This window comes from Notolepis coatsorum (assembly GCF_963971535.1).
Source record: "Notolepis coatsorum genome assembly, chromosome: 12".
NCBI lineage: Eukaryota > Metazoa > Chordata > Actinopteri > Aulopiformes > Paralepididae > Notolepis > Notolepis coatsorum.
The window spans coordinates 73,271,047-73,296,959 of record NC_140176.1 but is presented as its reverse complement, the minus strand read 5'-3'; the positions used below and the strand labels follow the sequence as shown (position 1 = coordinate 73,296,959).

General features: G+C 46.0%; 1 protein-coding gene across 1 annotated transcript in view; it reads right to left on the bottom strand.

The window, feature by feature from the left end:
- LOC311237910 (retinal-specific phospholipid-transporting ATPase ABCA4-like) overlaps positions 1–25,913 on the bottom strand; it is a gene marked incomplete at its 5' end in the record, with an annotated part of 151,299 nt that overhangs the window by 47,369 nt on the left and 78,017 nt on the right. The window contains 12 exon segments of the mRNA XM_084325884.1: positions 502–671; positions 996–1,070; positions 1,943–2,048; positions 2,953–2,985; positions 4,074–4,168; positions 10,008–10,197; positions 11,089–11,187; positions 11,468–11,592; positions 12,483–12,658; positions 23,202–23,256; positions 23,668–23,873; positions 25,544–25,655. Coding sequence (XP_084182010.1) covers positions 502–671; positions 996–1,070; positions 1,943–2,048; positions 2,953–2,985; positions 4,074–4,168; positions 10,008–10,197; positions 11,089–11,187; positions 11,468–11,592; positions 12,483–12,658; positions 23,202–23,256; positions 23,668–23,873; positions 25,544–25,655 — 1,442 coding nt within the window.

The window sequence follows — 25,913 nt, the reverse complement described above, 5'->3', positions numbered from 1 at the left end:
TATTTCAACTGTGAGGGCACATGGTCAAGTTTAGACCATTGGAAGGGCACCAATGGGGTATGTCCTCTCGTTTCCGCCACTCAAAAGGGCACTTTAGCATGACGTCTTTCAACCGTGGGGGCACCAGGGGGGTGTGGCAGTGTCGCTGCGCCTTTTTGCCCCTCCCTGCATTTGCAGCGGAGCTGCTTGTTAATTTTACATACATTAAATAATAATGTATAATAATGTATGTATGTAAATAAATAAAAATAAAATAAAAAGACTCTCCAGAGGGGCAACTCAGCCAATCAGAGTAAACGGGCTGTTGCCCGGGCAACAATAGCCTGTGTGCACATCCCTGCTCTTTGATGTAGCTGACAGAAGGAGTCTTGTGAATTTTGTTACATACCGGTAACTGTGCAATATATTTTCCTTCAAGACAAACACCAGGAAATGTCTCCCAGCACTGTGAAATATAACTATATGCTGACGATGTGACTCTCTTGCTCGCTGGTCACTCACACAGTGACCTCAGAGAGCTGCTCCTTGGTGAGGTTCAGTGGGTGGTTGATGACAGTGATGCCGTACTCATCCAGGTTGGCACCATCGCGCAGGTTGACACGCAGGATGGCATTGTTGGCCACATTCATGAAGGACACCATAGCATGCCAGCCCTTGTTGTTGTACCATACCTACACGGACGCATAATAAAAAAACATCATCATAATAATCCTCATCCTCATCCTCATCCTACTACTACTACTACTACTACTACTACTACTACTACTACTACTAATAATAATAATAATAATAATAATAATAATAATAATAATAATAATAATAATAATAATAATAATAATAATAATAATAATAATAATAACAATACATACATGTATAGCAACACAACCAATAAATTATATTAATTGGCATTAAACAGAACTACCAAAAGTACATAATGTTGTGCAGAACTACATTACATCTACAGTATATTATGTGTTTCATATGAAAGGACTTGCCTTCACATTGTCCTCTGTCTCCATGTATCTGAGGAATGTTCCTATGTCCTTTAGAGTTTGTTTGGAGTATTTGCCCTGCAAGCAAGATTTGTAGGGCCCATTAAAAAGACACATTACTCTTAGTGTTTGAATATACAAGCCAATGGTAGAACATGTACATAGTAAGTAACACACACACACACACACACACACACACACACACACACACACACTCACACACACACACACGCATGCACACATGCACGCACACACACACACACACACACACACACACACACACACACACACACACACACACACACACACACACACACACACACACGCGCACGCACGCACGCACGCACGCACGCACGCACGCACGCACACACACACACACACACACACACACACACACACACACACACACAGTGGGTGGGTCTATCCGAACTCAAACTTTTTGTGAGCTCAAACCCAACTAAAGCCTTAAATAACTTTATAATTTTCTGATAAATAAGTAAATAAGTGCTCAAGTAAAAAAAAAAAAATTAGCAATTAAGTATTGAGGCATAAATGTCACATTCCAACAGCCACATGATCATGCACAGGTAAACACACACGCACACACATCTTACATAAAAGCCATGTGAATTTTATACAGTATGTGACCTATGTGAAGCCCCGCCCTCCTTTCTTGATCATACAATCACAATTGTGGCTTCCCTGTAAAAGAGCTTGATTATTGTGTTATCACATTGATTTCCAAAATGTTTCTGGAACATATGGAATCTGTGATAATATGTGAAAGCGGAAGCGCCATGAAAGTGAATTCCTGTATAAGAACATGTGGAACTGTCAATCACATGTCAAGCAAAATCACGTGATAGCATGAAACATTTGTGAAATTCACCTTTCTTTTCTGTAAGGGCACTCTGTTTACATATAAATGTTCTAAAGCCAATAAGCCATACCCCAGTAACATTGAGCAGCTGTCCCAGCTGTGATGCAATGGTCCGGATGGTCTCGGGTTCCACCTCTAAGAGTGGCAGCTGCCCCCCCACTGACACGCCCCCATACCTGCAACACATCACACCGCAAAAGGATTCATCATACCACTGGTACTGACCAAAACTGTACCATTCATTCATCATTCATTCATTCATTCATTCATTCATTCATTCATTCATTCATTCATTCATTCATTCATTCATTCATTCATTCATTCACCAACTACAAAATACAACCACAAGGGGGAGCACTGCACCATACACTTCAGTCACTTAAATTGCCAAGTTAATTTGAACTGTCTCATTCCAAGAGGCTATAACTAACTAAAGCATAACTATACACTATTACAATTTTTTTAACAGTGTTAAAGGGGCACTTCACCATAAAACAACAGCGATTTATTTTGCTCATAATCTCACACATATCCCAAGGCTCTAATCTGTTTTGCACACATTTATTTAGCTTGACAGTTATTGAGAGTAAATGAGTTTGAATATCTCCTCCCATTATGTCATCAGAGGACACTGGATCCTTGTATTGTGTTAATTACAGCTCAATGAAATGATGTAGATGAATAATAAATAAGGAATGCAATAAGTATCGCAATTTTTTCATCTACAGTACATCATTTCATTGAGCTGTAATGAACACAACACAAGGATTCAGTGTCCCCGATGACATCACTGGTGGCCATATTCAAACTAACTTACTCTCAATAACTGTCAAACTAAATGAATGTGTGCAAAACTGTTTAGAACCTTGGGATATGTGTGAGACTATGTGCAAAATAAATCTGTTTTTTGGTGAAGTGCCCCTTTAACTATTTCATAAATACAGGAACACTTGAAACACTGGTATAGAGGGAATGATATGTCTAGTACTGACACATATTGTGCTTCCATATGATATTGTAGGACTAGGCTATAAGTATTATAATAATCATTTCAAACAATTCAATGCAAATGGCAATTACCTTTGTTCGTTCACCCAGTACTTGCTCCTCAAGCTGGAAATAATGTGGAGATCACACAACACAAAATATTAATTAGATCAGGAGACTTGTGATTGAAATGGGGATTTCACATAGATTGACTTTTAGGTTGTTATTCTGCAGAAGTGTTTATGATATCATTGGATTACGTTGCCTGAGATGGTTGAAAGAACATTTTATGGACAGCTGTTTTCCTGTACCTCTTATAAACATCTAAAAGTCATAATACATATCTTGAAGTATTTAGAACACCATGTAGATATTTAATATACAGTAGTAGTGCTTGCAACAGTTGTGATTGGAGGATCAAGAAAAGAGGGCAGGGATTGAGGTCAATTCCAGCGAGTGTGTGTTAGTGAGTGACTGGCTAGTAGCTTACCTGGTTCTGATGAGGGAGGGAGGGGTCTGGTAGCTTACCTGGTTCTGATGAGGGAGGGGTAGGTCTGGTAGCTTACCTGGTTCTGATGAGGGAGGGGTAGGTCTGGTAGCTTACCTGGTTCTGATGAGGGAGGGATAGGTCTGGTAGCTTACCTGGTTCTGATGAGGGAGGGGTAGGTCTGGTAGCTTACCTGGTTCTGATGAGGGAGGGATAGGTCTGGTAGCTTACCTGGTTCTGATGAGGGAGGGAGGGGTCTGGTAGCTTACCTGGTTCTGATGAGGGAGGGAGGGGTCTGGTAGCTTACCTGGTTCTGATGAGGGAGAAGTAGATCTGGTAGCTTACCTGGTTCTGATGAGGGAGGGATAGGTCTGATAGCTTACCTGGTTCTGATGAGGGAGGTCTGGTAGCTTACCTGGTTCTGATGAGGGAGGTCTGGTAGCTTACCTGGTTCTGATGAGGGAGGGGTAGGTCTGGTAGCTTACCTGGTTCTGATGAGGGAGGGGTAGGTCTGGTAGCTTACCTGGTTCTGATGAGGGAGGGGTAGGTCTGGTAGCTTACCTGGTTCTGATGAGGGAGGTCTGGTAGCTTACCTGGTTCTGATGAGGGAGGGGTAGATCTGGTAGCTTACCTGGTTCTGATGAGGGAGGTCTGGTAGCTGACCTGGTTCTGATGAGGGAGGTCTGGTAGCTTACCTGGTTCTGATGAGGGAGGTCTGGTAGCTTACCTGGTTCTGATGAGGGAGGGGTAGGTCTTCACCAGGTAGTCTGAGATGTTCCTGCCCGTCAGGTCCATCAGAACATCTCCTGTCGACTGGATCCTCTAAAGGGATGGAGAGTAACAACGTACTTTTACTGGAGTATAAAAGATAATAAAAGGGGAATGCCACCCATTGTAAGAATGTACATGATGTTTTCCCCTGCTGTGCCCAAGGACAGTTCAGTGTGAACATGCAAAAAGAAAGTTATTTTAATTTAATTTCAAACCTTTATTTCAACTCGCAAGACACTGAGGTTACCCTCATTTACAGCGATGACGAGCTGACAAAACAAAGACACCGTTTATCAGCAAGTCAGAGCAAACACGAGGAACCCTAAACACCAACTAGTCATTTCAACATGTAGAATTCCAATTCCAACAGTGTTGTGATGTAAGTAAAATAAACAAATACCAATGATAGTTACGCCTTTCAGCCAGAGAAGGTCATCCAACCTTTTCATAAAGGACACAGTGGTGGGTCTCATATCTGTCACCAGTAATACATCTGGGCAGAATGATAGACCGAATCCAGCGGTTTAAGAGGTGAATTCCACCAAGATAGTGTCTATAAATCACATCACCATAGTCCAAAATGTATAAGAAAACAGCTTTAACAATCCTCTTTCTACTATAATCACTGGAAAGCTGGATCTATTTCTGTACAGGAAGCCAATTTTCTGCCACAGCTTTGAAGTAAGAATGTCGAGCCACAAGCCAAGATATGTATACTCTGTGACTCTCTCAATATTAGAACCTCTTACAGTAGATATATAAGTAAATGTGAATTTTAACTTAAAATTGGAAATAAATGGTAACGCACACAACTATCCCATCATGATACTCCTCTCTTCAATATAACTACCTCATGGTACATTAGTCTAAGCACTTGTCTCACAGCAAGAAGGTCCTGGGTTCAAACCCCAGCAGGGGGCCTCTCTGTGTGGAGTTTGCATGATTGATTGAATTGATTGAAAAGTTTATTAACAGATTGCAGAATGGGTACAGTACAGTACAGCTCAATACATACAATTGTTAAGGGGATGCAGACCAGAGAAAGACTTTCGTCTTGTTTACATCAGGGTCCCCCATTTTCAATTCATCATAACATATATGACATACATGACATACAGATAGACAGTACTGCTACATCTATACATTTATGACATATCAGATTTGCAAATACAGTACTGTTTGTGATACAAAAGTGTCCAGAAAAGGAGTGTATATACATTTGGCGTAGAAACTGTACATTGGAGGAGGTTGGATGGGTGGGGTGGGGTTGGGTGGGTTGGGTGAGGGCTGTACATTGGAGGTGGGGGGGGGGGGGGGGGGGGTTGAGTAGGGGACACACACACATTTTACACTGTACATTGGAATACTGACAAAGCCTTACTTGGTCATTTACTGTACAACTAGGTTAGGACATTTGTAGGGGCCAGTTTCGAATTGCAGTCTCACGTAGGTGTTTTTTGACAGTGTTTTTGAAAGTGGGTAGTGATTCACATTCCTTTACAGCTTTAGGTAGGGCGTTCCACATTGATGTGGCATAATTGCGAAACGTGTTTAGTCCCTTGTTTGAGCCGAATCTGGGTTTTACATGATTTGTGGAGCTCCCTCTGGTGTTGTGATCGTGGTATTCACTGACCTTTGGGAAGTATTTTGACATGTACATGGGTACCTTGGTCGCGTAGTGTATCTTGTAGACCAGGCCCATTGCAAGTTGCTGTACTCTGTCGTCTACTCTAAGCCATCCTAGGTTGTCAAAGTGGGCAGGGGTGAGGTGGGTTCTAACCGTTCTAGGAGTCAGGTCAAGTAGTAGTCTGACTAGCTTGTTTTGAGATGTTTGTAATTTGTTTTTTAGTGCCTTTGAGGTGCTTTGGTACCATGAGGTGCAAGCATAGTCGTAGTACCCTTGAATGAGTGCTCCTGCTAGAGTCTTCAGGGTATTCTTGTTTACCAGAGAGGAGATCCGGTACAAGAAACGCGTTCGTTGGTTGACTTTTTTTATTACATTGGATGCCATTTTGTCACAGGAAAGATTAGCCTCTAGGATGGAACCCAGGTAGGTAATTTCATCTTTCCTTGTGATAATATTGTCACCCACTGTAACCGAGAAGCCGTCGGTCTTGCTGAGTTTGTTATTTGAACCGAAGAGAATGGACTCTGTTTTGCCCATGTGTAATGATAGTTTGTTGTCGGCGAGCCATATGCAGATTTTGCCTAGTTCCGAGCTGAGGGCTTTTTCAACCTGTAACTTGTTCTTGTCAGAGACCAGCAGGGCTGAGTCGTCCGCAAACAGGAACAAGTTGCAGTCACAAGCTGACGACATGTCATTTGCATAAATTAGGAATAGTAGCGGTCCTAGTATGCTTCCTTGTGGAACACCACAGCTCACTGTGAGGGGGGGGGGGGATAGGGTACCGTTTACTTCCACCATCTGTTCCCTCCCCTCCAGGTAGGATTGTATCCAGATCAAAACCAATTGCTTTTAGCTTGTCAATCAGAATGGTGTGATTGACAGTGTCGAAGGCCTTTTGTAGGTCCAGCATGACCATGCCGCAGTATTTGTCCGCGTCCACCTCTTGTTTGATGTGGTCGTTCAAGTAGAGAAGGCATGTGTCAGTGGAGTGGGATGTTCTGAAGCCAGATTGGAATTCGTAGATTAGATTTTTTTCCGCGAGGTACTTTTCGATCTGTTCGTATACTATTTTTTCCATGACTTTCGAGATGGATGTAAGGATAGAAACAGGGCGGTAGTTACCCGGGTCTAATTTGCTGCCCTTTTTGTGCAGGGGTGTTACTCTCGCAATTTTGAAGTCCTTGGGGACTTGTCCCTGTTTTATGGAGAGGTTTATTATGTGTGTGATGACTGGGGTGATGGCTGCTGCTGAGTCTCTGAGGAATTTGGAGGGGATGTTGTCATGGCCAGTGGCCTTGTTTGGTTGGAGGGCGCTCAGTTTTTTGAGTACCTCATCTGTAGTTACCATTTCCAGTTTGAAGTCGTCTTTGTGGACGCCTAGGTTCTTGTAGTATGCTACTATGTGTTCTACCCCATACTGCCCTGAGTGGGAGGGTAGTTTGTTTACCAGTGTTGTGGCTATGTTTGTGAAGAAAGTGTTTAAGTAATTGGCTACATCCAGCTTGTCTGTGATGAGCGTGTTGTCCGTCTTTATGTTTATGTTTGAGAACCTGGTTTTAAGTTTTTTACTGCAGCCTAGTTGATTGTTGAGTAATTTCCAAAGTTCACGTGGTTTATTTTTGTTTTCCTCGGTTTTGTCATTGATGACATTTTTTTTAGCAGTTTTGATCATGGAGTTTACGTCATTTCTTAGTCTGTTTCTTTCTAGTTTGAGTTCAGTCACGTGGTCTTGGAGTTCACTGCTCGTGCTTTTGGTAAGCTTTGACTGGCTTTTACGAAACTCAGAGCATTTTTTGTCTCTGGCTTTCATAGCGGTCAGTATTTCAGTGTGCATCCATGTTCTCCTGTGTTTGTGTGGGTTTCCTCCAGGTGTCCTGCCACAACAAAAGCCATGCAGGCTACTACAGTAGGTTTCCTGCCACAACAAAAGCCATGCAGGCTACTACAGTAGGTTTCCTGCCACAACAAAAGACATGCAGGCTACTACAGTAGGTTTCCTGCCACAACAAAAGACATGCAGACTACTACAGTAGGTTTCCTGCCACAACAAAAGCCATGCAGGCTACTACAGTAGGTGTCCTGCCACAACAAAAGTCATGCAGACTACTATAGGTTTCCTGCCACAACAAAAGACATGCAGGCTACTACAGTAGGTTTCCTGCCACACCAAAAGACATGCAGACTACTACAGTAGGTTTCCTCCCACAGCAAAAGACATGCAGGCTACTACAGTAGGTTTCCTGCCACAACAAAAGTCATGCAGACTACTACAGTAGGTTTCCTGCCACAACAAAAGCCATGCAGGCTACTACAGTAGGTTTCCTGCCACAACAAAAGCCATGCAGGCTACTACAGTAGGTTTCCTGCCACAACAAAAGCCATGCAGGCTACTACAGTAGGTTTCCTGCCACAACAAAAGACATGCAGGCTACTACAGTAGGTTTCCTGCCACAACAAAAGACATGCAGGCTACTACAGTAGGTTTCCTGCCACAACAAAAGACATGCAGGCTACTACAGTAGGTGTCCTGCCACAACAAAAGACATGCAGGCTACTACAGTAGGTTTCCTGCCACAACAAAAGACATGCAGGCTACTACAGTAGGTTTCCTGCCACACCAAAAGACATGCAGGCTACTACAGTAGGTTTCCTGCCACAACAAAAGACATGCAGGCTACTACAGTAGGTTTCCTGTCACACCAAAAGACATGCAGGCTACTACAGTAGGTGTCCTCCCAAAGCAAAAGACATGCAGGCTACTACAGTAGGTTTCCTGTCACAGCAAAAGACATGCAGGCTACTATTAGGTTTCCTGCCACTGCCCTTGACCAAGGTACTGGCAACTGGAGTTGGTCCCCAGGCTCCGCACTATGTGTGGCTGCCCACTGTTCCTAAATAGTTAGGACGGGTCAAATGAAGAGGACAAATGTCCCCAAGGGGGTTAATACGAGTCCAACTTAAAGGGGCACTTCAAAAAACAATGCTGATTTATTTTGCACGTAATCTCACACACTCTCAATAAATAGTTTTGCACACATTCCTTTAGTTTGATATTTGATTTGTTATTGAGAGTACCGGTAAATTAGTTTGCATATGGCCATCAGTGATTCATTGAAGGCATTCATTGAATCCTTGTGTTGTGTTAATTACAGATCAATGAAATGATAAGGTAGCAGTCCCTATAAGACAAGGTATTGCTATTTTTTCATCTACAACATTTCACAGTGCTGTAATATGTAATTAACACAGGATTAAATGTCCCTGATGACATCACTGGTGGCCATATTCAATCTCATTTACTCTCAATAACTGTCAAACTAAATGTATGTGACAAAAACGGTTGAGAGTTTTTGGATGTGTGTGAGATTACGTGCAAAATAAATCAGCATTGTCTTTGGTGAAATGCCCCTTTAACTTAACTTAACTTACTGGACACTCTCTACAATCCCCCCCCCCACGACCGTAACATCCCTAAACTGATGTACAGCACATAGTACTAAATGTATATAGAGTGTTACATAATTGTGCACTCTCCATTGTTTCATGTGCAAAGTACATGCAAAGTAAAGGAGAGTGATACCAGGACGTACAGTCTATTGTCTTGTTTGTGACGCTATCCCAGTGCATTGTAGTATGGAACTTGTACACTGTCTAACCGTCTCTGCACAAATCCTGTACATTCATTTTATTTAGTCAAATAAAGGTCAAAGGTCAAATCTGGTTTGTAGGGCTGTCCCCGACTAAGGATTTGGATAGTCGACTATGATTGGCCGAAATTAGCCGATAGTCGACTATTAGTCGACTATGAAAAAAAAACTGATTTTTTTCTTTTTTCGTATACAATTTTTTTTTATCATTCCATTTGGGCTGTGGGGGTGCTTAATGTCTGAAGGAGGCGACGGAAGGCTTCTTGTCCTCTGCAAAAGCATGCAATTGGTCCACTGATGGATACATCTTGATATTTGTCTAGTCTAGTGTGTTCATTAGATGGGTGAAATCCTCTTTCAGTGCCTCTGTGCCTGTTTTCTTAGGCAGTTAGCCTCTGGTATGCGTGCCATTAGCGTTAGCCACACTTCTAGTCCTCTTTTCTTTTGGAAAGAATGATTAAAAATTTTTTAAAATAATAATAATAATTTTTATTTTTATTTTTTCGTATTCGACTAAGAGGTTGGCAGTCGACTACGGCTCCTTTCGATCGATTAGTCGACTATTCGACTAATAGGGGTCAGCCCTACTGGTTTGTGATTTCCTCTGCCCACTGACCTGCGGAGGAGGCAGGCCCCCGGCTCCCTCGGGGCAGACCGGCAGCATGGTGAGCTTCCTGGACGTGCTGCACTGGCATTCTGGGGACGGCCGGAGGACGTTCCACTCTGGACCCTCCAGCATCTCTATCAGAGACGGGTTGACCAGGGGCATCTCCCACTCCGTGGTGATGTTGTTACATGGGAAGTCTCTACCGGGGGGGTAGATACGGGTAGATAGGGGTAGATAGGGGTAGATAGATGCAGTGAAAGTAGAAGGAACAGACAGATCAGCAAGAGTTTAGGAATTTGTTTCAAGGAACACTCTGATGATAAACCTGATTTATTATTCCCATAATCTCACACATATCCCCAAACTATAAAATATAATTATATATCGAATTTATTTGGTTTGAGAGTTATTGACTTGTAATGTATGATGTTAAATATAAATTTGGTTCGATAGTTATTGAGTTGGAACGTATGATATTAAATATTCCAGAAAGTATTACATACAGCTCAGTGAAAAGATGGGGGAATACAAATATTGCAATGATTCCTGTGTCTCCCTCTCAGCCTTCCTACTGTCTCAATAAAGAACCTTCTCTCCTGTGTCTCCCCTACTCTGTCTCCCTCTCAGCCTTCCTACTGTCTCATTAAAGAACCTTCTCTCCTGTGTCTCCCCTACTCTGTCTCCATCGCAGCCCTCACATAATCCATTATAATCAAGACATGAATGGAATAAATGTTCATCTTGAAAAATAGAAATGAAACAAGGTGGAGGCAGACAGTGAAGGTACACAGTGAACTAGGTAATCTTTACCTATTTACTTGTTTTCAACATGTCCACACTTTCGGGTCCAATGAACCCGTACACCATGTATGTAATATAAATGTGTAGAGGAGGTGCAATGTGTTCTTTTACATGTTTTTCACAGAAAATGAGCCAAGGCCAATGAGTCTCAGGTTAAAAGAAATATATTAATTGCATAATTTCTCTTCTAGTCAACATTGAAAACAGGTCCCACGGTCCGGAACACCACACAAGGGTTAAATAACAGTACATACAGCTTTTTTCCTGGCTGGGTTACTGTACTACTCACTCCAGCGGTTCGTCCGCCATACAGCGCGTCCCGAAGCCAGGCTTGTCCAGCAGCACCTCTCCGAAGTACCTCAAACTAGCATCTAGAGGACGCTCATTACTGCAACAGAGAAGGCATCAACAATGAAGATGAAAGAATAAATATATACAACCATCTAAACCAAAAGCAGAAACCTCAAGCCAGTTACCTTCTATAGACGTGTTTCTTGTTTACAAACATACCGTGTTCGAGCCAATCAGCAATACCAACTGAGTCATGTGACTGAGTTGCCCCCTACCTGCGTGAGCTGCTGCGCTAAAAAAGTACAACGGGGCTCTATGGAGAAACCTTGGCACTCCCCTGACTAAAGTTGTTTCAAACAAAAACGGCTGGATGTCACCTGAAGAAGGTGAACTGACGGCCATACATCCAGGGGCTGAGGGTCAAGCTGGGGTACTCTCCGAAGGGGGGCACGATCAGAGTGAAGGTCAGCGCCAGAAACACAAAACTAGCCGGCAACACGATCTAGCAGAGACAACAAGTAGTTGAAATCAGTTGAGAGATGCCCTGAATTTTCCCCATACGAAAATCAACCGTAGTGAAACCTACAGTATTCTTGTGGTTTTTCTGTACACACTATAGAGATTTGTACTACATAAATGTAGTGATTCATAGTATTCCTTCATACACCATAGATTTACTACAGAGATACTGTAGTGATTCATAGTATTGCTGTAGTTTCATAAACCATAGATTTACCACAGAGATACTGTAGTGATTCATAGTATTGCTGTAGTTTCATACACCATAGATTTACTACAGAGATACTGTAGTGATTCATAGTATTCCTGTAGTTTCATACACCATAGATTTACTACAGAAATACTGTAGTGATTCACCATAATATTTCTATAGTGGAATATTATAGAAACTTACAATGAATCCATAAATTCAAGAATATCCGTAATAGAGCAAGATGTATATATTATGTATAGAATTGAAAATGGGGGACCCTGATGTAAACAAGACGAAAGTCTTTTTCTGGTCTGCATCCCCTTAACAATTGTATGTATTGAGCTGTACTGTACTGTACCCATTCTGCAATCTGTTAATAAACTTTTCAATCAATCAATCAATCAAGAGCATTCCTGTTTGTTTGTTTTTCATACACACTAAAGAAAGACCCTAACCAAAGAAATATTATACAGTATATGATTATTTCTATAGTATAGCATATAGTATTTCAATGGTAATTGGTAGTACAAAAGACAACAACAACACAGTAATACTATGGTAAATTTTCACATGTTAATTTTCTTCACCAGTCAAACTGTGTGTGGGGGCCGGTATTGGCACCGCAATGAAGTGGAAAAAGCTCTCTCTCTCTCTGTTGTATGCAGCTATGACAAGGTTACCTGAGCAAAGAAGTCCTTGTGAGAGCGCATAGCGTGATGAAACCTCTTGATGAGCAGCGCAAAGAACTGCTTGATCACCAGAGACAGGCCTTTGACCTGGTAGGAGCCCCGACCCTCAGCACCCTCTGGAGGACCACAGGGGCCCTGGCCGTTGGTGTGGGTGACCCCGTCTTTCTCTGGAAAACGAGGGACAGGACAGGGTTACTGCGGGTAGACTAGCGGGAACAGGTGCCGTCAAAGACCTGCTGTCAACTCTGGACACAGTCTAGTCCAGTGGTTATCAAAGTGGGGTCTGAGGACCCCGAGGGGTCCTTGATGTGATTCCAAGGGGTCCCCAGCTAAATGGGGAACAGTTTAATTTGATGTTTTTTATTTAATGTTATATTACCTAGTTTTCACTCTCTCCTCTGTCATCTCCCCACATACAGTACTCAGATAGGGGTCCCTGGGACAAGATCTTAATAAAATGGAGGTCCCTACCCTATTAGGTATCAATCTGGGGGTCCCTGACATGGAAACGTTTGATAACCACTGGACATACTAGTCTAGACCCAGGTTTCACAAACTATGCACACAGGACCCAAAAGAGGTCCATGGGTCTGCTCCTTGGTGGGACAGTGCAAGATGGCTACCGGTGCGTCTCACTGAGCCCTGGGCTCACTCACGAGCTGAACAAGTTAAAAGAAAACCTTGCAAGCAGCGCAGCGAGCACAAGCAATATCCTCAGTCAGCAATGATCAAACAGCGCTATGCAATAACATAAGCCAGCTGTTGTGCGGTAGCCTGCAGTGACACTATTCAGCATTATCTGCGCCCTACTTCAAGCTATACCATTCAGCATTATGCTTGTTCTACGGTTCTCAACATGGGGTCTGGGGATCCCCAAGCATCCCCAAAAGTTTGAGAACCTTGTACTGTAAGTCAAATGAACCCAGAGTTTGCCCAATCGGGAAGCAACTACTGTAGTCAAACAAGCCGGAGCTGGAAGCGTTCTGTGTGTATGCCACACCAGTAGTCAGCCAGCGTCACCTTGAGGCAGGTCTGTATAATTGGACACTCTGTTGAGACTGGCTCGAGAAAGCTGCCCCAACATTCTCTCGTCTGAGGGGGGCGCAGTGTGACAGAGACACATAAGTGAGGACAGGCACGGTCACACACACAAAGACTCACAGAAGGAGAAAAGAAGAGAGATAGAACATAAGAGGAGGGATATTAGCCTAAACCGAGTAAAAGTCGTGTACTCGGAATCTATGGATGGTGCACCACCACAAGAAGAGGCAGAAGATTTAAAGATATACTATGCAATCTTTTTAAACACTTCAAATGACAACCATGGTTTACTGAACCATGTAGTTACGTGGAATAAGCATGTTTAGTGTAACTGAGGGGTACAATTCCCTGACTGTATTGAAAGTATGGTATCATTAAACCACTACTGAGTTATGTACTTTAATTACTGGCCATACAGTACACAGGTATATGTGATGAACACCCACACAATAACACGGCTTAACAAAGAAAGTCCTGTTTGGAATATTTATTAGAAGAGCAGCAATATTAGATTACAGTATTGAGAATTAGAGTCGCGCTTGTATGGCGAAGAATGTGCATGAATAGGTCAAGAGCGTAAGTCCATGAGCATATTACGATGTGGATAATTAATACCACCTGTAGCATAAGAATTATATAAGGCACACTCGTAGGTCAGCTGGAGATACTAAGGGGGGTTCCCTCCGGTTGTAAGCCAGCAGGGGAGAGGAATTGTCGGGAGCAAAAGTCTGGATCAACGAGGAATAAAGAGACTCCAGGTACGGGAGACGGTGCAATAATCCCTTGGTCCTTAGACAAAGCAACAGCTATACTCCGGTATGCATTGCAGCATGGGTGAAAGCTAGCCAGCCTCTGAGTCCTAGAGGCGGGCTCGACGGGGCTCCTCACAGGGTAGATCCCACACGGTAGTGGGGGTAGACGGTTCTCTGCTGCAGCAGCCACAGGACCAAAGCAATATAATCCAGCCGAAAAGGGCTCTGCATTCGTCGGTGTAGGTTATCCAGTGTACATATCCACACGGTTCTCGTCTAGGGCTCCTCGGATGGCGGCACAAGGTTAGGCCGCCCAGCCTGGATAAGCACACTAGCTCGGTACGATGAAACGGTGGTAATGCTGGTCACTGTAGAACGGTAACCGCACGATACACTATACATAATAGACTATTACTTTATAATAGAATAAGTCGAACTCGACGATACAGCGTTAAACTCTGACACTTTAGCTATCAATTCGCACGCGGTCTCAAGGCTCTATTTAGGGGGCAAAACGGGCCCACTTCACAGCACGTTGTATCGTGGTGAAGGCTTCAACTTGTTGGGGTAACATAACTGCTGTATCCACCTGCGCCGTATTTATACGTAAGGTGAATAATCTATTGTCAACCTTATTTCTGTCTCGTATTACTGCGCAAACCTGGGCATGTTGAGACATGTCTTAGCGGTGACTTTGAACTAGACATTGGGGGTATGGCCGTGGCGCCTAGGGGGTCGCTGTCCAATAGGAGAACGAATATTATGGTCTGGCCTGTACCTAGGTAAAGGGATATTCCGTGTATATGTACAAAGAATATACAAGGGATATCAGACGATATACAAATATTATACAATATATCTCAAGTAATAAATATATATATTCGGTTTAATCTGACCCTTTGTAACAGCCGCCTCCTAATTAGTCCGCACCTAATTAGATAAGCAGAGACAGATTAACCGCCTTGTCCACTACTCAATGTCCGTTGTGAGGAGTAGGGCAATTCACAAAGTCAGGGGGTCATGGTTGTCATTAAGAGAGTCGGGGAGCCTTGGCAACTCTATCAGCCTCACCACGGGTCGGGTGTATGTCCGTCCCTGGACGAGCACTTCTGCCACTCTGACCTTTCCGTCGGCACCAGTGATCACTTTGCTTACGCGGCCGGCCGGCCACATAGCTCGGGGTAGTGACTGGTCGATAATCATGACGACTGTGCCCTCCGTCAAATTGTCTCTTTCTTTTACCCATTTCTGGCGGGTCTGTAGAGAAGGTAGATAGTGGAGGAGGAAACTGTTCCAAAACTTGTCAGCCAATACTTGACTGTACCTCCACATTCTTCGGCCGTTCGCTTCCTCAGGTCTGTACACTGTCTGTGGGAGCGCGGGGTCCAGCCGCCCCATCAAGAGAGTGTTGGGGGTGACTGGGTCGACATCTGCTACATCACTTGAGACGTAACCGAGGGGCTTTGAGTTCAATACTCCCTCGATCTCCGTGAGGACTGTCGTGAGGACTTCTTCCGCCACGGTCTGGGCCCCAAGCATGGCGTACAGGGCTGTCTTTATTGAACGTACTTCTCGTTCCCAAGTTCCCCCGAAGTGAGGGGCATTCGGGGGGTTAAACTGGAAATCAATCTGAGAGGGAGCGAGGTGGGTCTTAAGTTCTGGGCCCATAGCTTGGAAGCTCTCTCTCAGCTCTCTTTCTCCGCCTTTGAAGTTTGTCCCGTGATCAGACAATAATATAGACGGTTTTCCTTTCCGCGCTGTGAATCTCCGGAAGGCCATAAGGAATGAGTCCGTACTCATGGTTGGAAGGAGTTCTAGGTGTATCGCTCGGGTGGTCATGCATTTGAATACAATACCCCACCGCTTCTCCGTCCCTCTTCCTTTCTTCACATACAGCGGGCCGAAGCAGTCCATACCGGTGGAGTGAAAGGGCTTGTCGCCGAGTCGGAGGCGACAGGGGGGTAGGTCAGCCATCCGGGGTATACTGGGCTGTGCTCGCCACTTGCGACAGTCTAGACAGGTCCGCTGGAAGCGTCGTACTGCTTCTCTTCCTTGCAGTATCCAATAGCGACGTCTGATCTCAGCAAAGACTCTCTCTGCCCCGGCGTGGTGCACGTCCTTGTCGTATTTCTTTATGATGAGCTCTGTGACCTTGTGTCGGCTGTTGAGAACTATCGGGAACTTGACGTCATCCGTTAAGTCTGGGGCCCTTCTCAGACGACCACCCACTCTGATGAGATTATGGGCGTCGCGCTCAGGGGCCAAGTGGAGCAGTCTACTGTCTGACGGGACTGGCTTTGATCCCTGTAGACAGCCTAGCTCGTCGGGGAACGAGTCTCTTTGGGCTCGCTGTAGCAGAAGGAGTTCTGCTTCTTCGTAGTTAGCTGCATTAATGTCAGTAGTGGAGGGAACCTCAGGGTGGTGCCACAGGAATGTCTTTAACTGCGCACTCTCAAGGGTAGGGCAGTCGTCTATGTTGGGATCTGTGGGGACTGGTGTGTGCGTCAACCCACAGAACATAGATTTCTTCATCTCTGCCTCCTCTTGACTAGCCTCCCGTGGGGTGGGTGTAGGCCACTCTTCTTCCGGGAGCTTGAGGAACTCGGGACCGTCACTATAGAGATTGTGACGTGTGAGGTCATCCAGGGACATTCCCCGTGTGATGACGTCTGCTGGGTTCTGTTTTGTGTCCACGTACCTCCAGCATGCTGATTCTGTTAAATCTTGGATCTCTGTGATTCTGACTCCCACGAAGACCTTGTATCTACACGAATCGGACTGGATCCATGTGAGTACGGTCATGGAGTCTGACCACAGGATTGTTCTTTGCACCGGGATGGTGAGTTCACGTTGGATTAACGTGGCGAGTTACGCTCCTACTAGGGCTGCGCAGAGATCTAGACGCGGGATCGATTGTTGCTTGCGGGGGGCTATTCTTGAACGAGCCAGGATGAAGGCGGTATGTATTTCTCCTCCCTCCTCTCGGGCCCGCAAGTAGGCCACCGAACCGTAGGCTACTTCGGAGGCGTCGCTGAAGACGTGCAGGTCCATCTGACACGTCTCCAGCCGCACTGTGGGTGGGAAGTAGCTGTGGCGTTTGTTGACACCTGGGAGCGAGCTGAGTTCTGTTTCCCACTCTCTCCATGTGGAAGCAAGGTGGTCGGGTATGGGGTCGTCCCAGCCCTGGTCCTTGTCCCACAGCTCGCGTACAATCATTTTTGCCCTGGTGGTGTAAGGTAGAATACATCCCAACGGGTCATATTGTCTGGCGAGTGTTCTGTATACACTCTGTCTGGTGGTCGGTAGTGAAATCGACCTTCCCTGCTCCTTGGTCAGGGGTGTGTGTCTATAATGGAGCGAGTCTGTTTTGAAGCGCCAGACTAGTCCTAATGTCATTTCTTGGGCTTCACCTGGGATGGTCGCCATCCAGGTCTCGCTGCTTGCTGCCTTGTCCTCTGGGGAGAGGCTGCGCAGTACTTGAGGGTCGCTGCTGGCCCACTGCCGGAGATCAAAGCCGCCTTTGATCAGGGAGGCGCGGAGCTTGAGTAGGAGGGCCTCGGCCTCTTCTGGCGTCGAGACGCTTTGCAGACAGTTGTCCACGTATAAACTCTTTTCTACACTTTGTCGGACCTCCTCGTCAGCTGCTGGGTCCTCTGCGACATGTTTTTGCAGTGCGAACGTAGCACAGCATGGGCTGCATGTGGTTCCGAAAGGGAGGACTTCCCATTGATAGATGGATGGTTGCTCATCCCCGATCCTCTCTCTCCATAAGAACCGCAGCAGGGGCTTGTCCTCTTCCACTAGTCGCACCTGCAGGAACATCCCTTTGATGTCGCCGCTGATGGCCACCTTGTTCTGGCGGAAACGTAGCAACACGCCTAGTAGAGAGGGGCCGAGTGTTGGGCCGGGCAAGAGCTCTTTATTCAGATTTTGTGATCCGATCTGGTAGCTGCAGTTAAACACAATACGATCCTTGCCATTGTGGTGGACCTTGTGGTGGGGCACGTACCATGATTCGGTCGTCTGATCGGCCTCTTGAATGTCAATTCTCTTTATGTGTCCCGCTGTGATTAGCTTATCAATCTCAGCGCGGTACACAGTGGCTTGAGCGGGGTCTCTGGCTAGGCGCCGCTCGGTGTTCAGTAGATATCGCTCCGTCGCTTCTTTTGAGGCGTGGAAGGTAGGCATACCCTCTCGCCTCAGGAGTGGAGTTGCGTATCTCATCACTCCATTGACTTTGACTCTCTTTGTCCCCTGCTCGAGGAGGGCTATGGCATAAATGTCTTCCTTGGAACGAATGTGTTTCTTTTCGTTCTTAAAGGGCATTGTCTCTAGTGTCCATAGCCTCTCGACGTGCTGTAAGAGGGTGGTGTCTTCTTCTGTCACTCTGGAGTGGAGGCAGCGAGTGGCTGCTGTTCGGTTGGGAGACCTGGAGAGGGGGCCTTGTAGTGTCCATCCTAGGCGGGTCTCGACTGCTGCTGGACAGCCTCTGGGCCCGATGTGGACCCGGTCCATCGGGACGATGAGGTGTGCGTGGTCGGATCCTATGAGCAGGGTCGGGGTGGCGCCGTCGATGAGCGGTATAGGTAGTTGACGCAGGTGCACGTATTTGTCCATCAGCTTGGCGATGGGGTAGGTGTACCGCGACAGGCCTATGTCTTGGCTGGTGAAAGCGTTAGTGATCCTATACCGCCTCTCTGGCTGCCCGCTTGCTGCGATAGTGAAGGAGACGTGCTCACCCTTTATCGTCTTCAGGTCTCTTCTTATAGTACGAATCGTCATCGTTTCTTCGCTCCCCCGCAGACCCAGCTGGGCCGCAGCGGATGCGAGGAGGAGAGTCTTTTCTGACCCGTCGTCAAGGACGGCGTAGGTGTCCATGACCTTGTCCTCGTAGCTTAATGTTACTCGGACCACCTTCAAGAGCACCCGGGAGCCCCCGCTGCTGGCGGGGTCAATATACATGACGCTTACTCTGGTGCTGCTTGAGGGTGCGGGTTTCTTCCTGTTACTGTCATGCAAGACGTCCAAGTGGGCTCCGTCACACCGACTACACCTCTTCTTCAAGCGGTACTCGGCTGCCATATGGCTGCGCGCACAGCGGTAACAGCGGCGGTTGGACTTTATCCATTGACTCACCTCGTCTGCGGTCATCTTCTTGAACGTGTCACAGTGTGACAGCCAATGTTCTTTCTCGCAGTACTGGCATACAATCTTCCACTTCTCTTTCGTCGAGGGGGTGCTGTGGTTCTTGTTACGCGGTACTGATTCGGCTTGGTGCATGACGGTCACCAGCCTGCGGTTATCGTTTGATCTCTGAGGTCCCTCTCTGGGGCTTGGTCCACTCCGCACGAACGTATCCAGTCGTAGGCTGCTGACTTCTCTCGTGAGGAAGTCGGCCAGGTCTAGGAGGGATGGCTCGGGACCGTGGGGATCACGGTGGTCTCTTTGCCGCCTGAAGCGCTCTTGTCGGGCGGGAGGAAGCTTCTCTAATATCCTTTCAACATTAGAGTTAGCGTACAGTTCGTGCCTACCCTTTTCCTTTTGTGCCCCCAGCATCCCTACCAGGGATTGTACCTTGATAGAGAGGTCATCCAATGAGCGATTGTCTGTGGCTGGGGGGAGACGGTCAATATTCCTTATCTCTTGTATCACGTAGTCCCATATGCGTCCATAACGTTGGTCGAGGACTACTAGAGCCGCGGTGTATGGGGTACTTGAGTTGGAATATGCCAGCGCTATATTATGCGCTCTGGGCACCTTCAGGTGCTTGAGGAGGATAGCATATTTGTACGTCTCATCGGGGACATCGGACATCATAGTCTCTAAGCACATCCGTAGTTCCGTGTACTGTGCTCTGTCCTCGTGTGTGAAATCCGGGAACGTCGGTGTGCCAAGGTACGATGCCATGGATGGCTGGCACATCGGTGAGCGTTGGGGGAGAGGCCTCCTGGGCGAGTCTCCCCGTACGTGTCGTTGTGGGCTGGTACTTGGTGGGTACCAAAGCCCGGGTACCCAGGTGCTGTTCCTCGGGGCTGGCGGTGCGTCAAACTCACCCTTGAGTTGAGTCGGGGGTCTGTAACGCAGGGCCTCGGGGGTAAAGTCTGGGCTGTACTGGACCTCCTGGTCCTGTGGAGTACGATGCTGCTGGTGGGCTTGACTTTCCTCCTCTTCCTCTTCCTCTTCCTCTGCTAGGTCTTCTAGATCTTGCAATCGTCTATTCAGTCTCTCGGCGGCGTAGGCCGGTTCTTCCCGGTTGCTGGGTCTCGCATGGACCGGTCGGGGAGGGGGTTCGGCGACGTGTATAGGCTCTTTCTGTTGGCCGGGCTCCGGGTCGCTTGGTCGGGTAGGGGAAGGTGCCCTAGACCCTTGTCTTGACGAGGCCCTGGAGCTCCGTGCGGAGAGAGGGGGAGTCGCCCTGGCAATCAGTTGCTCCATTATCTGCGCTTGTAGTCGGTCGCGCTCGGCTTCGCGCTTGATGTGAGCGAGGTCGCGCTCTGTTTCGCGCTGGGCTTGGGCTGCGTCACGCTGTGCATTGGCGGCTTCGCGCTGTGCATCGGCGGCGGCGCGCTGGGCATCGGCGCGGTCTCTTTCAATATTCTCTTCCGTCTGGAGGCGTCTGGTCTCCAGGCGTATGCGGTCGTCTTCACTCCTTTGCTGCGCCTGGAAGCGCTCTCGCTGGGTCGCAGAGTGTTCGCGTTCACTAAGGGCTTGCGCTTGGAGTTGCGCGTGAAGGCGCTCTCTTTGGTCTGCAGATTGTTCGCGCTCACTCAGTTGTTGAGCCTGCAGGCGTTCTCTTTCCATGGTAGAGTGTTCGCGCTCACTTTGGTGTTGCGCTCGGAGGCGCTCTTGTTCCATGGAAGAATGTTCGCGCTTGCTAAACGTCTGTGCTTGGAGTCGATCGCGTTCAGTGGAGGCTGCCAGGGTGGCGATAAATGCCTGCGCCAGCATCTTGTCCGCCTCGCTGGGGGAAGACACTGATGGAGGTGATCGGCTTCTGGCAGTGCTCGTTGGAGATCCGTTCTCCTGGCGCGCTCCGAGGAGGTCTATCTCCTGGGTGCGCTTCTCTTCTGGTAGTGGGTCGGGTTCCGTCCCTGGAGCGCTTTCTTTATCCTGGAGCTCTCCGGGGACCGTCCCGTTGACGTCGTCGGGGGGTATAGTCATGTCATGTCCCTCCTGGTCCCCCCCGTGAGCTTGGTCAGTTACGTTAGAACCCACTATGGTCTCTACTGGCAGGGTCGCCTGGTCGGTAGGGTTTGACATGCTTTTACTATCCGCTTTTTCCGCATTTAACGTCTGTATAAAGCTAGGTAGTAGACTGGCAGCGTGGTCCTCTAGGTAGGGAGGTGGCTGCCGTCTGCGCTGCGGGCGTTCTAGCTTAGGAGAGCCGTTTGTGGAGTGTTCACCGCTGGCCATGGTTAATATCAATATTATATTTAGATATTACACTGGTTACCATCCGGCTCGAAGGACCAATTGTAACTGAGGGGTACAATTCCCTGACTGTATTGAAAGTATGGTATCATTAAACCACTACTGAGTTATGTACTTTAATTACTGGCCATACAGTACACAGGTATATGTGATGAACACCCACACAATAACACGGCTTAACAAAGAAAGTCCTGTTTGGAATATTTATTAGAAGAGCAGCAATATTAGATTACAGTATTGAGAATTAGAGTCGCGCTTGTATGGCGAAGAATGTGCATGAATAGGTCAAGAGCGTAAGTCCATGAGCATATTACGATGGGGATAATTAATACCACCTGTAGCATAAGAATTATATAAGGCACACTCGTAGGTCAGCTGGAGATACTAAGGGGGGTTCCCTCCGGTTGTAAGCCAGCAGGGGAGAGGAATTGTCGGGAGCAAAAGTCTGGATCAACGAGGAATAAAGAGACTCCAGGTACAGGAGACGGTGCAATAATCCCTTGGTCCTTAGACAAAGCAACAGCTATACTCCGGTATGAGTCCTAGAGGCGGGCTCGACGGGGCTCCTCACAGGGTAGATCCCACACGGTAGTGGGGGTAGACGGTTCTCTGCTGCAGCAGCCACAGGACCAAAGCAATATAATCCAGCCGAAAAGGGCTCTGCATTCGTCGGTGTAGGTTATCCAGTGTACATATCCACACGGTTCTCATCTAGGGCTCCTCGGATGGCGGCACAAGGTTAGGCCGCCCAGCCTGGATAAGCACACTAGCTCGGTACGATGAAACGGTGGTAATGCTGGTCACTGTAGAACGGTAACCGCACGATACACTATACATAATAGACTATTACTTTATAATAGAATAAGTCGAACTCGACGATACAGCGTTAAACTCTGACACTTTAGCTATCAATTCGCACGCGGTCTCAAGGCTCTATTTATGGGGCAAAACGGGCCCACTTCACAGCACGTTGTATCGTGGTGAAGGCTTCAACTTGTTGGGGTAACATAACTGCTATATCCACCTGCGCCGTATTTATATGTAAGGTGAATAATCTAGTGCCAACCTTATTTCTGTCTCGTATTACTGCGCAAACCTGGGCATGTTGAGACATGTCTTAGCGGTGACTTTGAACTAGACATTGGGGGTATGGCCGTGGCGCCTAGGGGGTCGCTGTCCAATAGGAGAACGAATATTATGGTCTGGCCTGTACCTAGGTAAAGGGATATTCCGTGTATATGTACAAAGAATATACAAGGGATATCAGACGATATACAAATATTATACAATATATCTCAAGTAATAAATATATATATTCGGTTTAATCTGACCCTTTGTAACATTTAGTGTATGAGTGTACACGGTTCTCATTCCATCGGGCCTGTCGATTGGGACCAACCACTAACTGACATGCTTATTCCAACATAATTATACATGGTTGAGTCTTTGACCGGAAAAGTGTTTTGGTTTTGTTTGGTTTCTTTACCTGGTGCACATTTGTCATTGGCTGCTTTCCCATCAGCAGTGACCTTCAGGAAAATCTACAAATGAAAGAAACATAATAAAAATAATATATATACTGTATATATTGTATATATATATAAACATATACACATAGACACACACATGCACTTGACATACTGTAGTGTAGATATACTATTGTTGGCCAAATCCATGGCCAAATGTTATTCCCAGCTACTTTAAAATTATTTGAAGTTAGCTGGAATGCAAGACAACAGAAATCCATTCTAGGTAGCAAGAAAAATCATCAACAACAACAAAAACAACAACATGTATACAACATGTAACCATACATTTTCCACTGCTCTCTCTCTCTCTCTCTCTCTCTCTCTCTCTCTCTCTCTCTCTCTCTCTCTCTCTCTCTCTCTCTCTCTCTCTCTCTCTCTCTCTCTCTCTCTCTCTCTCTCTCTCTCTCTCTCTCCTCTACCCACCTCCTCCAGTGAGGTATCAGACACTCCGAAGCTGCTGAGCCCGACGTCGCCCAGGGTCTCCTCCAGCTCTCTGAAGAGGCTGGCGTAGGCCCTAGGCTGGAAGCCCTGGTTGGGCAGCAGGTAGGTCAGCTCCTGGCCGATTGCTTCGATCAGACGGGCCTCTGGCACATGGTGGTGGATTAGAGCTGTGATTCTGTCCACGTCCCCTGGGTAAAAAAAAATATATATATATCATAAGAGGTGGGATGGTCTCAGTTCATTCCATCCTGGTCGGACCTCATCTCAGTGGAACATTATTTTATTATCTCAGCTAGTCTTATCTTATTGCATCTTGTTGTATTACATTTCATCTCATTCTGTCTCCACTCCTCTCCCCTTTCATCTCCTCTTCTCACCTCACCTCTCCACACCTCTCCTCCCATCTCCTGTCACATCACATCACCTCTCCTCTCCTTTCCTCTATTATCATCTCCTCTCTTCTCCTCTCCTCTCTTCCCCTCCTCTCCTCTCTTCCCCTCCTCCCCTCTCCTCACTGCTCCTCCCAGATTCGATTAGATTAAAATGGATTTGTCATTATACAGCACACGTACAGTACAATGAAAAGTGTTTGGCATCCAACTAGAGTGCAAATGTAACAGTAAAGTGCAATAGTAATATACAATGTACAGGTGGTTAAACTGGGTATAAAATATATAAATGACTACTACTGAGTATAGTGCTAATCAGATGTATGTTCAGAGATGTAATACCAATATGTACAGTGATACAGGTATAATCGTTGTCATACTGGCCAGCAACGTAACTAGTAAGAGTAGGTAAGGGATATGTACAGATATAGATATATAGTATCTACATATATGTAAAAGTATTATGTGCAGGTATGTACAGACAGGTGGATATATATATATATATATATACAGTAAGAATAAATATATATACGGTATATACAGCATTACTGTACATGCTATCATACATGTTATATGGGTTATATGCAGGTGTATAAGTAGGTATATAGGAGGATTATATGCAGCTAGATATGGATATGTATATATATCCAGTAAGTATAAATATATAATATATACATGTGATATACAGCATTGTTGCTATGATACAGAATATACATCACCTCTCCTCTCCTATTTCCCCTATCATCTCTTCCCCTCCTCTCCTTTCCTCTCCTCTCATCACCTCACCTCTCCTCTCATCTCATCACCTCTCCACTCCTCTCCCATCCTCCCCTCTCTTCTTTCCCCTCCTCTCCTTTCATCACTTCACCTCTCCTCTCATCTCATCACCTCTCCACTACTCTCTCATCCTCCCCTCTCTTCTTTCATCACCTCTCCTTTCATCACCTGTCCTTTCCTCTCCTCTCTCCTCTGCTCACCACCTCTCATCTCCTGTCCTCTCCTCTTGATTGAGAATAAGCCACTGGAAAGGCTGATTGTAATCTGATTACAAAGGTATTTAACATCAATGTGGCAGAGCATTTCACTGCAATGTCTTGTCATTAAGAGTTTATGTAAGAATTAACGTGTGATTATGAATGGAGAAGGATGTGTTGACACTGACCGTGGAGGAGAGAAAAGGTTATTAAAGGGGAATACCACCCATTTTAAGAATTCACATATGTTCGCCCTGTGCCCCAGGACAGTTCAGTCAGTATTTGTGAACACACACCCTCTCTCCTGAAGCTATAAATCAGAGAGAGAAGCCTCCAATCGGTGATGTAACTGGGGTGCAAAATCTGTGGCTGCTCCATAGATAATCAATGGGGCTCTGACTTTGTGAGGCCATACAATGTTTATGTGAGCTGTTACACCCAAAAATGTGAATTCTTAAAATGGGTGACATTCCCCTTTAATGTGATTCTCCTTACCGTCCATGTGTCTGTCTGGAGGAGGTTGGGTTTGGTTCTCTGTCTGCTCCTCTTTGAAGTTAGAACAGGTGGTGCACTTACAGGAGCACTCGTCCTTACAGTCACACTTGGGCTAAAGGAGAAACAAACAATATTACAGAACCTCCTAAGAGTAAAAATAACCCTGATTTAAAATGTTCTTAATTGTATTTATTTATTTTTATTTGTAGATATGATAATTGTCCAGTACATGTTATACAGTATGTGGCTGTAATTGTGTTTGTTAACTTGTGTTTTCACGTAAGAAACAAACTGTCTCTGTGAAAAGTTTCATAGATTAGATTCAAATGTATTGTCATCATACAGCACAAATACAGCGAAAAGAAGTTTG